Source organism: Sebastes umbrosus, chromosome 10 (assembly GCF_015220745.1).
Source record: "Sebastes umbrosus isolate fSebUmb1 chromosome 10, fSebUmb1.pri, whole genome shotgun sequence".
In the NCBI taxonomy this organism is placed as follows: domain Eukaryota; kingdom Metazoa; phylum Chordata; class Actinopteri; order Perciformes; family Sebastidae; genus Sebastes; species Sebastes umbrosus.
The window spans coordinates 23,538,392-23,552,121 of NC_051278.1; the positions used below are offsets into that span (position 1 = coordinate 23,538,392).

General features: G+C 40.8%; 1 protein-coding gene across 9 annotated transcripts in view; it reads right to left on the reverse strand.

Annotated features, from left to right (window-relative positions):
- Positions 1-13,730, reverse strand: part of LOC119495340 (protocadherin-15-like) — a 306,048-nt gene that overhangs the window by 181,428 nt on the left and 110,890 nt on the right. For 7 of the 9 annotated variants that reach the window (XR_005208451.1, XR_005208452.1, XM_037781707.1 and 4 more), the window contains 2 exons: positions 12,528-12,542; positions 10,541-10,606 (listed from right to left, as the gene is read on the reverse strand). Coding sequence is in view for 7 of the 9 variants with exons in the window: in XM_037781707.1 (XP_037637635.1) it covers positions 10,541-10,606; positions 12,528-12,542 (81 nt within the window). In the remaining 2 variants the exon portion in view is untranslated. The remainder of the gene's footprint in view (positions 1-10,540; positions 10,607-12,527; positions 12,543-13,730) is intronic. The other 2 variants (XM_037781708.1, XM_037781702.1) reach the window with 1 other exon arrangement.

Below are 13,730 nucleotides of genomic sequence, written 5' to 3' on the forward strand. Positions count from 1 at the left end.
CCCGCTGACCAAACCGAATGCACTGAATCAGATACTAGATATAATATGTCTTTTAGGAATTTTTTTTTCGTTCAATGTCAACTACTTTGAGGTGAGAAAAAGACCATTCAGCTCTGAGACACAATGCAACACCTGGACTCGGGAGTCAAGGGTTTGGTTAAGGGGCTATAATCATGACTAAGAGTCATGGAATTGCACTTGCACAGGTCTCCACCAAGGTAATAGCTGCTCTTTTTGTATGGAAAACCACTCCCAAACATACTGTAATTCAGCCCATCATTTAAAATAATAAGAATTCATTAATAAACAAATTAAAAGAAAGGAAAAATAAAAACAAAAGATTAAAAAAAAGAGAAAAGGGGGGGGTTAATTATTAAACATTTTAAGGTTTGGAAATCAGTAGTAGTTGATTATTGCCATTTCCAAACAGGTTAAAATTAGGAAAGAGGTCAAGGGCCAGATTAAAATGAGAGGGCCTTAGCACCCAACTATTGCAGTCTCCAAACAGATTAAGATTAGGATAGAGGTCTATAGGGTCAGATTATGGTTAAGTGCTATGGTTGGGGTAAGAACAGGCTAGGTGGGGGTTAAGTAAGGGATAATGACTGACGAGGTGTCCATTAAAAGGAATTAATGGTCAACAGGGAAGCCAGAACCATCGACATGTAACGTCCACGAAGTCCAGTAATTCCTGATTATCTGACACATCGAAGGGCATTATCCTGCTTATACCATGGTCACTTGCCAAAGAAAAAAAAGAAAATTGACAATTAATTCATGTTTTCATGCTTTTTGCAACTAAAATCTAAAGTTTATCACAAGCCCTCCCTGTTTCCCAGACAACACCTGGGGTTTGCTAATTGCTATCTGAAACAATCATCACCATCCCATAAAGTTCCTATGCAATGGAAATGTTCACTACTCCAGTAGTTAGGATGAACCTTAGCTAAAACTTGGCAAAGGGAGATATTTCTAGTCCGCTCAGCTCATAGAACGCTTTGGCTCAGCTATGAGCCAGAAAGCTAAAGTTATGCTAGCAAGATTCAAAGACAATAACAATGCGTACGGTTAACAAAAAGTAAATATAATTTGACAGTATGTTTAACAACAAGACTAGCTATTCAGCCATGTCTCTGTCCTAGAATCAATGTTGAGAGTTTTACGAACAAATGAGAGGCCATGTGTACTGTCGGCCGCAGCCTGAATTAGCGAGTTGAATAGCAGATGGGATTTGAGATGATCGCTTATGTAATCAGTAAGTCAAGATGGGTGGTGTAAACTTAATTCTTTGAGCTTGTGTGTTACAGTCGCCACCCTGTGGAGTTCGGAGGATGAGGCCCTGAAGGACTAACGTTACACTCAGTGTTGGAAATATGATATTCTGATTCTTTTATAGCCAGCGAATTAATTTAGGACGGTGAACAGTTTCACTATCATTAGCATTATCAGGAATTAATGGACACGCTAAAGCCAATCAGAATTGAGTATTCACCCAGACCATGGTATAAGGGTTTGTACACTACTGCCTGCACACTGGCACTGAATATTGGGACTGGCCTATAGGGCTGGGCAATATACAGCATTAAAAGCATAATTAGAATTTTCATTTTTGCATGATGTGGAAAATATCTGCATCATAAAAATCAAGTGATTACAATGTGCACAAAAGGTTATTTTCAGTCAAAAAAATGAAGTATATTATATATATTATTACTCGCTAGCTGTCTTGAGTTGTAAATCCGCTGCAGGCAAATGTCAACAAAACATAAAGGAGCAGGTTAATTACTGAGCAGACTTTCAGTTTCTAACTGCAACTCTGTGGGTTTTGGCCAGGCCTAAATCGAACACAGGTCATGTACTGCAGAATGTGATCATCAATTCATCACCACTTTGTACCCACATCTTGGAAGTATCCATTCAGTGTACAGCAGTAGAACAGTAAAGTGCATATATCCATTTATAATGAACAGGCAGGAGTAATGACAGGAATTTCACTACACAAAATGAGTTTTTAATATAATACTGATACATACAAGTCTGCAGAAAATGGATTAAAGAAGAAGCATTGTTATGGAAACCACAATGAATGCCTTGGGGCTGCTGCGAGTAACACGCATAACTTTTTTTGTGTGTATTCATGATTTTACAGTGAGATATTAATAACCACATCCTAAAAGTAGCACAGATAATAGACTGTATTTGAATAGCAGAAGTTTGATTTGTTATTTTAATATTTAAGTGATGATATTGGATGTAAGGGAATTTTTTTAATCTAGGTTCTTGCCTGACAATTATATTCGACTCAAAAGCAGCTAGGTGGCCAACAGTTAAGAGTTAACAGTGTTTACTTTTGGCAAACGATGGAGCAATATGCCTTGTACAGGGATCAAGACTTTTTCACCCCACTTGGCAAAAAGGTTACAAATTATGCCCTTGCTATTTGTACAGGGCCTCACTGAAAGCACCATACATCAATTTGCTCCCCTGCTGACAACTAGTATTGTTTTAAACCAGTGGACTTCAAAACTATGGGTGTTCAGAGATTCATCATAGTAAGGCACAGCGCTACATGATTGGGGGTGTCTAACTGGAGTGTTAGCCCACTATTGGGTTAACCTCGGAGGAAATGTTACTGCCTTCCAGGTGCAACTAATGGAATACAAATTACAGACGTCTGTAGGTCTGAGGAAGTTCAGTTTTAATGAGGAAAACTGCCCGTAAATGTGACTAACACATTCAATTTTTAGCCAGTGCGTTTATCCTTAAAGGTGCATCGTGTGGGATCTGGCGGCATATAGTGATGAGGTTGCAGATACAACGAACTGAAACTTCTCCCGTGTGCCGAGTATGAAGGAGAACTACGGCGTCCGGCGTGAAAACGCGAATGGGCCTATCTAGAGCTAGTGTTTGGTTTGTCTGTTCTGGGCTACTGTAGAGACGGCTCTGTGAAGAGCAACCGCTCCGTATGTAGATATAAACGGCTCATTCTAAGGTAACAAAAACACAACAATTCGTATTTTCAGGTGAACATCACTAAATAAAATTAATATTATATTCCATTTCTGCCAATAGTCCTCCCTAAATGTTACACATTGTTCCTTTAAATTGTGCCCATTGCCCAAAAAAGGTACTTTTAAATTCTTATTTAATATCCACTGTCCGAAAGAAGCATTACAAATTTCTCAGGATATTATTCACTTTCCATATTTTACTGTATGTCAGGGGTTCTCAAACTTTTTTGGGACCAGGGACCCCTTACAGGGGAGAAAATGTTCCAAGGACACCCTCATAATCGTAACACCGATCAAGCATGCCTACCAACATTTGTATTCTTATGCCATTGGAACTATTTGTATTCTAAAACTTTTCAACTTAAATACTTTAGACCTGTTTCATAGTGAGAACAGAAACGCACATAATTTTGAATAATGTTAACACCACTTATATACAATTACGGAAGGTAATTTCATTCAAATCACATTTGGACTCAACTTGACAGCATTCATACTTTTCAAGTAATTGATCTTAAAAGCTTCTGGAAAAAAGACATAGTCCTAATATAGACATTTAAACTTACCAGTCTAAAGCTGACTTTCAGTAAGTGCTTCAACTTAAAAATAATTAACTTATTGCTTTGTGTCAAAATCAGTTTCCATTGGCCAAAAGCTAACGTGGGTGGGAGTAATGGACACAATATGGTCCCCATCTGTAGATATGAACTCTTTAATGAAACAGCACAATTTTATAATTCCTAGTAAAGTATTTTGCGGACCCCTTGACAGAGTGCCACGGACCCGACTTTGAGAATCACTGTTTTAAGGGTTAGGGGTCTCTAAAGGGGCATTAAAATGAATCATGTATCATATAGTGCGCATGAACAGACAACATCAAGCTCCTACATTAAGCTAAATGTGTCTTGAAATATAGGCAAAAGAATATAGAAAGAAGTAGACATAAAGACAGACTACAAACAGACTAATGACACAACGTGTGAATGTAAAGGAATGAAGCAACAGAGAGCATGGTCGAACTAATGACAAGCTCGGTGGAGAGAAACAGTGTGAGGGATTGAATTAACTTTAAGGGGAGAAGCTAATGAGTCCATGGTGGCTGAGAAAAACACTCACATAGGCTGGCTCATCTCATTAATTGTTTAAAGCCGCTAACACATTTAACACCTTCTAGACCTGCCTCCAAGCCCTTCAATACTGGAGGCATAACCAGTAAACACATGGCCTGGTATTTAGCTCAGGAGGAAAGCCTGCACCACTCTAGGAGAGACCTTTAAACAGACTGCATGGTATTTAGCATCTACATGCTACTATTTTTTCTGTTTGCCATAATTTCAGCTTCAATCCATCTTTTAATGCCGTGTCAAGGCTGCTCTGTGGCCAGTTGTCTTTGGGTCTAAAAACAGAAGCACAGAGTGTAGACACCACATACGAATGAGGGCGATGAAAGCAAGGGGGTTGACAATAGACCAGAGAAAACAGCTGAAACACAGCAGTTTTAAGTTGCTCTCTTTGTTCCGTCTTCATACAGACTCCGGAGCAGTTGTCACTTCACTTTTCTATCAGACGAGCTTTGTGCGGCTGACTTTGGTGCAAGTTCAGAGATGAGCGTGAGGAGGCAGAGACGAGACAAGGATATTGTTTCCTTCCAAAAGGAGCGTTCTATCCATCACATGAATGATTGGTCGGAGTACTTGTAGCAACAAAAAGGGCAGAAAGTGATGGAAGGGTAAGGAGTGCTTGGTGTTGGAGTGCCACTCTCAGACAAAGTCTGAATTTTCATCACTATCTAATTGAAACAAATGGTATTATCTCTTTTTTAGGGCCTAACTTAAAGGGAAACACCACTCAAATTTCAGAATTCCAATATGTTATTTCCATGGGCTAGTAAAGTTCAATCAATATTTGTGAACATGAGCTACTCTCTCTCAAAGCCAGAAACCAGAGAAGTAAGTCTCAAACATGTGATGTCACAGGGTATAAATTCTGGAGCTGCTCCATAGACAATGAATGGGAGACTGATTTTGTGGACCCACAGAATGTTTTTCTTTTTTATAACCAAATGAGCTTCAGGGCATTTTCATATTAGGTACGATTGATTCGTACTGTGCCCGAGTACAATACAATACACACTGTTTCCCCTTGCTGTCTTTCTCTCTCTCTCTCTGCCCGCTGAGCGTCTCCCGTTCTTTAGAGGCAGACCATTAAATTAGCTAAATGAAATAACAAACATTGCCCGACCCTAATGCCTGCTATTGTTTATATTCTAAGGAACCTCTCGTCTGCCTTCCTGCTTAATCACCCATGGCCGTGCAGTTCAGAGGATGAGATCGGCACATGCTGCGCCCATACAGATTTCGGAGGAGACCGGCGCCGTTGAAAAAAGCCTGCCCTTTCAGAACTACTAGCTGACTGCTAACGTTCGCGTCACCTAACAGTCCACGTTTTTTGGTACAGTTGGCTTTCACAGACATTACACCCTACGGCCCTGTTCAGACCTGGCATTAACATGCGTCCTCAGTGATCAGATCACTAGTGGACAGCTTTAAGTACGTCTGTTCACACCTGGCATTAAAATGCGTCTCCACATGTGTCTTCAGTGGCCACATGTGATCCAATCTCACTTCCCCGCTCTATATGCAATTAAACACGTAGTAAACACACGGCTAATACAGCAGCCGTTGTGACGTAACATAACATGAATGTCAGTAGTAATATCCTACATATTCATTAATTCTGGTACATCATATTAACATCAAAATAAAAGGTTATTGTACCGGCGGTCCCCGGGGACCTCCGCGCAACCGCTGCTTTTGTCAGACTGCGGGGTACAGCGCTCCAGAGAGCCGGGGAGGAGAGAGAGCAGGGCAGCGGGCGGTCGGGTATCAGCTCCGCACAAAGCAGCGGAACAAAAACACCGACACATCTCCGACAGTGTGATAATAATGCACGTTGCATGCCTAGTCTACATACAGTAGAGCACAGAGGCCGTTTCCTGGCTGACAAGCGCCGTGTCTGCCTGTTTATTCACCTGTTTATTCACCTGAGGGGTGCGGTGATCCCAGCTGAACATCAGGTGAGTAGGCAGTCTTTAATGTGGCCAGGACACATTTGCGTACACACTGCTAAAAGAATGTGGTCATATGTAGCCCAGACCACCTCTGAATGTGGTCTGAAAGATCCGATCTCAATACGTCCTCAATGCGTCTTGAGTGTGTTCACACCTGTACTTAAAGCTGTCCACTTGTGATCCAATCACTGAGGACGCATGTTAATACCAGGTGTGAACACGGCCTATGACATCACAAGTTTGAGTTTCAGCACTCTAGTTTTTGGATTTGGGAGAGAGTTGTTCATGTTTACTAATATTTTTTGGACTGTCCCATGAATTTTGAAAATGGACGTAGTTCTCCTTTAACTGGACTTAAATTACCATCAAATAATCTCCACACCTCTCATGTGGTGAGAGACACGCAAGCTGATATTGTGCCTCCGTCTACGCCGCACTACTCAATATGTCACAATGTTAACAGCTTGTGGTGCTAACAGGAAGTTGTTTTTATCCTTCTTCTACACGACTTTAAGACGGGTGATGACTGTAGCCTTAAGGGGAGGCTTATAATTAATCACTTGTCACAACAATTACAGTTAAGTCCACTGTAGGTATATCGCAGCTGCTATAGGTTGATGCTGGACGACCTCTGCCCAGGCCAGTACTTGCACTTCATTGATAAGAACAAATCAAATATTAAACAGTTTCATACATCTATTTAATTCCCAAGTTGATGAGAATATATATATTCAAGCTCATCTGAGGAGAAAAAAACACCTAACTCCTGCTCTAAGTTAGTGAGTTAATGTGCCAAATCAAAGGTGCAATAACCAAAGGGATTCCTCTACCACTGGTGAATAGGTTTGTTTTCCCATGAAACCACTTGTTGTGGGGTAGTGTTTAAGGTCAATCATGCATTGTAGTGGCTGACTGATACGATTACTTGCATCATCAGCCTGTGGAGGATTTTTACTTTGATTGCCTCGTTCAAGTGGTTGTCAGCATTCCTCGAGATGCAATGATTTATCAGCATTTAGAGTGAATCCACCTTGGCAGATACACCACATGAAGGAATGCTAAATCGACTCCCTTTTTAATAAAGCCCTTCAGCAACACTCCTTTCTGATTTCCTATAAGCTGTTGCTCAGTATGCGGAGGGTTAAGAGGATCCTCACACGCTTCGGGCAACAGTTGTTACAAATCATGAATTTGCAGAGACAAGATAAAAGCTAGGAGACGGCACGCTCATTTACGAACACACTGATTATTTCCCACTGCTGCAGTAGGAAGTTTTCCATTAATGAGAAGATAACCCCCTCCCCCCCTTTCCCCTCTCCTCATATCCAACTGCCCCAATCCTATGAGATAAAAATCTCTTCAATCTGATTAACTGCTTTTGGATTTAGCTCATAGGCTGAATAGGCATTGGAGCCTATAGAAACAGGCTTTGTCTTCCTGTCTTCCCAATAGAGAGCTACTCTGCAAGCGAGTTAGACTTTATGTGTTCTGTCTGGCACCTGTCAGTGGGTCTGCACAAGCAGCAGCTTGGATAAATTAAACATGTTACGCTTCATTTGAGCAACTGGGTTGCTTTCCCCTCGTGACTATCTGCTTCTTTAAAGCGAAAACCTTCAAGAATAAAACACAGCACGCTGAAATGAAAAAAAGAAGGAGAAGCTAGAACCAAGAAAATAGGCTTATTTCACAATGTCTAAGCCAAGGTCTATTGTCTTAACCAAGTCAAATATGATTCCACCACACACGATCAATGAATGAGCAACTGTTGATGAAATAAATCGCCTTGACAATTGCAAATGTTATCATGTTTTCTGAGCAACACTCCTCTTCCACAGGGAACCCTCCACTTTCTTGGCACTTCTGACTGATGTTAAATTTGCTCTTCTGAGAAGGAGCCAAGGAAAACAGGATTTTAAATGCATCTGTTTGTCTATCTTTTTCTGACCTCGGCCAGACAAACAAAAGCCAGACAGACGGGTGATTATGTTGTTTGCTTTCCCATTCACTGACATGAATGAATATAAAGGCAAATGCTCAGAAAAGATGGAATCGTATTACGTGTCATTTGTATGGTTGCTGTGTGACAGAAGAGAAGAGATGGAACACATTTAGAAGGATAATTGCTTTGGTCAATAACGGCTGGTTGCCTGTTTTACATTCCATTATGGGGAGGATGGGCTCTGGGCCGTTTCATCACCGAGAGATAAATAAAAGGACGGTGGAGCCAGAAGAGACCCGTATCCCAGGTAAATGAGTGCTTTATGAGGAAGATTAGCGCAAATCCCTCACACACAGAGCATCGGCGCATGTGGGCCAAGGGAGGCTCTCGGATGCAGGCTTGGCTACCTCCATCTCGCACATTCCCCCGGCAATCGATCAAAGCCCCAAATCACAGCTACACACACAGAGAGGAAGGAGTAGGCTAGGTGACACAGTATGACAGCCGGAATTGGAGGCTATTGCATTGACGAATGGCGGCCTCATCTGACACAGAGCCACCCAATCATACTCGTGGGATACAAATATGCACATAAGGTGTATGCATTATGGTGCACACGCACAATTTCTCCTTCGCAAACCACCCACAAAGCGGTGCCCAGAGCACATATTGCAGGGAAATGGAGCATCTGTGGAATACTCTTCTGATTGTATAAACAAGCTCTGGATTCTATCTCCAGTCGGAGCTGCTCATTAAACTCTATTAACCTGCAGTACTAATATCTGCAGGGAGAACTGAGTGAGACAAACACACACCTGCTCCATTTAGGGGAATGCATTTTTCATTTCTACAATGAACATATAGCTCCTCCCCGAGCAGAAGTCAGCACTCCTGATCACATACACACACACACTTATATTCACACAGACAAACACACGCTCATCAGCAAAGAATGCAGATGGCAAGTGCTAAGCACTCATAGTAAAGAGGAAGGTGAGAGAGGAAAAGAGTAGAAAACCAGAAGGGGCTGAGAAGTGGGAGCAGGTGATGGATGGGAGATGGAAAGCACAACGCTCACGATTTATGTGCTCACACTGTACAGTCCAATCGTCAGCCACGACTTGAGTGCTCAGACTGTGTGCCCGTCGGCCTCTGCGGACTGTTCTGGCTGTTGACGGTTGTCAATAAAGATTCATTTGAAAGCTCAGAGGCAGGTAAAGTTTGTTTGCTAGCAGAGGTCTGTACAGGTCACAATGCTAACAAGGCAGAAACTTGCTTATGGATTCTCAGGTGGCTAGGAAGATGTGGGCAGGATGGCTTGTCCATTTTGTAAGCTAGTTATGTGTTTTCAGTGTTTCATATGATGCCAGGAACATCATCAGGATTCACGCTAGCTTTAAAACTGCGCCCGCTACAATTGCAAGTTGCGTTAAAGAAATTTGTGAGGTTAAAACAAATTTGCTTTAACGTGTTATTACCGTGTTAACTTTGACTGACCTAATTCTTACTAGTTACAATTCCAAGCCGACATATCAATAATTTCATTTTAAAGAACAATTTAATTTAAAGAATAATTGTAGATATCTACGATGAACATTGGCACTAGTAAGAATTGAACTGTTGATACCAACAATTGACGTTTCCATGAGTGAGAATAGAGTTGTAGATATCATTAATTAGAATTGTAACAAGTCAAAATTAAATTATAGATATCTGTAATTGAGTCTGAATAGAAGTCAATGGTAAAAGTTGAACAGTTGTAATTAAGTTACAGATATCTACAATAAACATTTCCACTAGTAAGAAATTAATTGCTGATATCAAGAATTACAATTTAAATAGTGAGAAATTAATTGTAGATGTAGTTAAATAAAATTGCTACCAGTCAAAATTACATCATGGATATTTTGGCTTGGAATTCTTACTAGTCAAAAAGCAATAGTTGATGATATCATCTTGACATCTACAATTGCTATTACCACTACTGGTTAAATGTTAAAAGGGCTTGCTATAGTATGTCTGCTCTCTATGCATCAGCGATTCCTGTACTGCTGTAGCACAGGTGTACAGTAGAGGCAGCCTGCGTGGGGAGCACACAACACATTAATGGTGCCCCATGTCACATCTGTATGCCAAACACCATCTGTATGCACTCAGACACACACACATGCACACCACTGCTTTACCCAGGGAGAGCAAAACAAATATACATACCCAACAACAACTAGAATTTATTTATCTTTAATCTAAAATACAATCAAAACGAAAACCCAATATGTCTGACAAAACATCTCCCATAACCAGCCTGCCCCAGGAGATCATCAGCTGAGTGACTGTACAACACCGTGCAGTCCCAATAGAGGAAGCATTATTATGCATTGCATCACTAAAGCAAGAGAAACAATCCCAACAGGGTAATCCAAGACACTTGAGTGAAGAATCATTTACCATGCAGGAATACACAATGAAATGGAGCAAACGTTAGTGAGGAGCGTAGATGGGCAATAGTTTGGTACATACCGTTGGGGCTCTCCTCATCAATGGTCACTATGGTTGCAGGGGGGCCGGGCCGGGACAGTTTACAATCTGCATACGCAAAAAGAAAAAGCAAGTTAACATCAAAGAAGCTCAATGCCTCTGTGCTATATTTGAATAATTTACTTTGTAACCCCAATAGTATATTGTGCTTCATGGCAGCTTATGAAAATGACTGCATATTGTGTTGAGTACAATACATTTCAGAGGGAGATATTATACTTTTGACTTCAGTACATTTATTTGACAGCTATAGTTTTTTTTTCCAGATTGAGATGTTGCATTTTAGTCAAAGCATATCATAAGCTTATATAATGCAATGTATTGTTAAGATGAAACCAGTATTTCCCAACCTTTTTGGTTTTCAGACAACACAAAACAATGTCTACTTGTGGATCCTTGTTACATGTGATGTTTATGATAATAGCAGTTCCACCAAAGACACATGTGCCCTTTACCTCCTGAGATAGTTTCATTAAAATTGCTGTTTGACGGTCCAAAAAATTAATTTAAATTTGTGTAGCGGAGCTTTGTTTTGCGTCTTTCCTACCCCATTAATCCTGTCCCAACCCCAGATTTAGCTTGTGACCCACTGGGGCCAAAGCCCTGGGTTAAGACCCACTGGACCAAAGTACCTAACTTTAATAATAAGCTGCACCTCGACCAGCTTTACTACTTTGCACCGATGCATCAGTATTACAATTTTAATAATTTAATATATAACAGGGATGTCATGAGAACAGATACTTTGGAACCAAGTCGTTGCCAAAATTCTGAAATCTTGACGGTACTTGTTTTATCGGGACTCAGGCCGATAAAATTTCCCTGATAATGCTATATTGTGAACAAGAAATCCATGTTGAAATTGGCCGGAGGAGAGCTAGTAACGTTAGTTGTTAGCAGGCGGTGGGCAGTGCCACAGCTCTGCTTGGCTAAATAACGGAGCTAACAGTTAACGTATGGAGGTTGAGTTACATTATGATGCTCTATGCAGTAAAAATGAGTATTGGGCAAAGGTAAAATATAACGTTATCCCGATGTGTTCAAATGTAATATTGCAAAATGTATTTTTTGGCGAGAAACTTGAGGCGGATCATCAGGGATTGATAATAAATTTGCAAAAAACAGTATTGATGTACATAGAATGTATTGTTTTGTGTTTGTTTTTTACCGTAGTATTAAATTGGGTATCGAGAATTGTGGAATTGCACTGGTATTAGTATTGATTACTAAATATCTGGTATAGTGATATCCCTTAATAATGATACATCAGTCACAGGGGCTGTTTTTCAGCAGAATGAGTACTTTTAATTTTTTATACTTTAAGTTAATTTTGCTGCTAATACTTCCATACAGTATAGTCTGAATATAGCCCACAGCAATGCCAGAACAATATTGAAAAAAAACCCTAACACTACAATCACTGACATTGTAAATATGTCATTGGTCTGTGGAAATGAAGCTCAGCATTTTGTTCAGCATCTTCCCGTCATGCCATAAGCTGCCACGTTGACACATCTTTTTATAGCAGGTGGCATCTGTGACTGTTACTACACAAACATCAACAGGAATGGACTGTAGGATAGTGACACCAGACAAACAGGGTGGTCAAAGCATGTGGCAACATCATGATCAGAGCACTGACGAGAGCGGCTTCACAGATGGAGGTCACAGCAGCTAGATGGTACGAGCACATGGGACACAGGTAATGGCAGCTTGACAGACAGCACCAGATGGGGCAGCAGGAGAGGTGGAGAGGAGGAGACAGGAGGAAGGGAGGTGTCTAGCGTGGAGGAATAGGCGCTGCGAGGCGACACGCTCTGCAGCTGATGTGAGGAAAGTTCAGGATTAAATGTCTTTCAACAGGGAAGAGAGAAAGGGGGAGATGGATGTAGAGGGAAATGGTGAAATATAAGAATTTAATGAACCAAAAGGAAAACAGACAACAGACAACGAATGGTTGCCTTCTTACCCTCGTACTGCCAGTCTGAAGGGTTCAGGGGTTAGTGGAGCCAGAGGGAAGCAGAGCAGAAGCATGGAAGAAAAGAAAAAGTATGAAACAGTTGTTTGAGGAACAGCTCTGATGTTATAGGAAAGAAGAAAAAAGATCATTATAAAAAAGAACAGATATTAGAAAGTAGGGAAAAGAGAGGCAGTTTCATGGAGGATATTCTTTAGAAGCTTCTGCTAGAGAAATGGTGTATGTTAGTGAACCACACAGTTTTCACAAACATGGCCAGCCGATCGCCTCTTGGGTATGGCTTCTTGTGTAAATATGACATCACATTCTTGTTGTAATCGGAGCGAGTCGAGGAAAACAACTAGGGAGGAGTCGGATGTCTTTCGCGTGGGAGAGAAGACTGTTGTATTAACCTTGTAAACAGACAAAATCATGCAGATTCACTATAAACTCCTTCAGCTCACTTCAGTTCGGCCTCCGGCAGCGAGCAGCCTGGCGCGCGGTAAAGTATGGAAACACTTGGGGTTTCACACATTGACAGGAGAAGCAGAGCTAAACATCACGGCTTAAGCTGCATGCTAACTCTGTCACGGACAGGAAACGTTATTGTATCTTAACGTGCAGTCAAGCCAGCCGTCACTCTCATCTCCGTGGTCAAACGCTCGGCCGACGCTCCAACTGTAGAGCACCCATATACTGACATTTATGTTAAATGCATTCAAACAGCACCGATGGAGCTGACCATGGATGGATAAAGAGAACGGAGCTTACGGGAGACGAACTTGGCGAAGTTAGCAGAAGTATACATACGTGACTACGTCCTGCTTTCAAAATAAGGTGTTAATAAAGGGAACTGTATATATAAAATACATATATAGAAATAAGATTGATTGGATTATATCAACCAAAAGTATAAAACATTACATGTCCCTTATAAATTAAAGAAAATACCATTTATTTGTGAGGGAAATGTCTTTATTCTTTGATTTTTGGGTTGCTGGAAAAAAATGTAATTCCTGAGAATGACAGATATATTTGACTTTAGGACATCTCTGACTACATACCTGTTGAAAATCAAACATTTTTACCGTATTAATTTAGATATTTTCCAAATTAAAAGTCCCTAGAAGTGTATGATTACATTTTTCCCATGGTCTAGTGTTAAAAAAAGTTCACAAAAATCACAATAAATCGCAATGTTGAATCGCAATACTT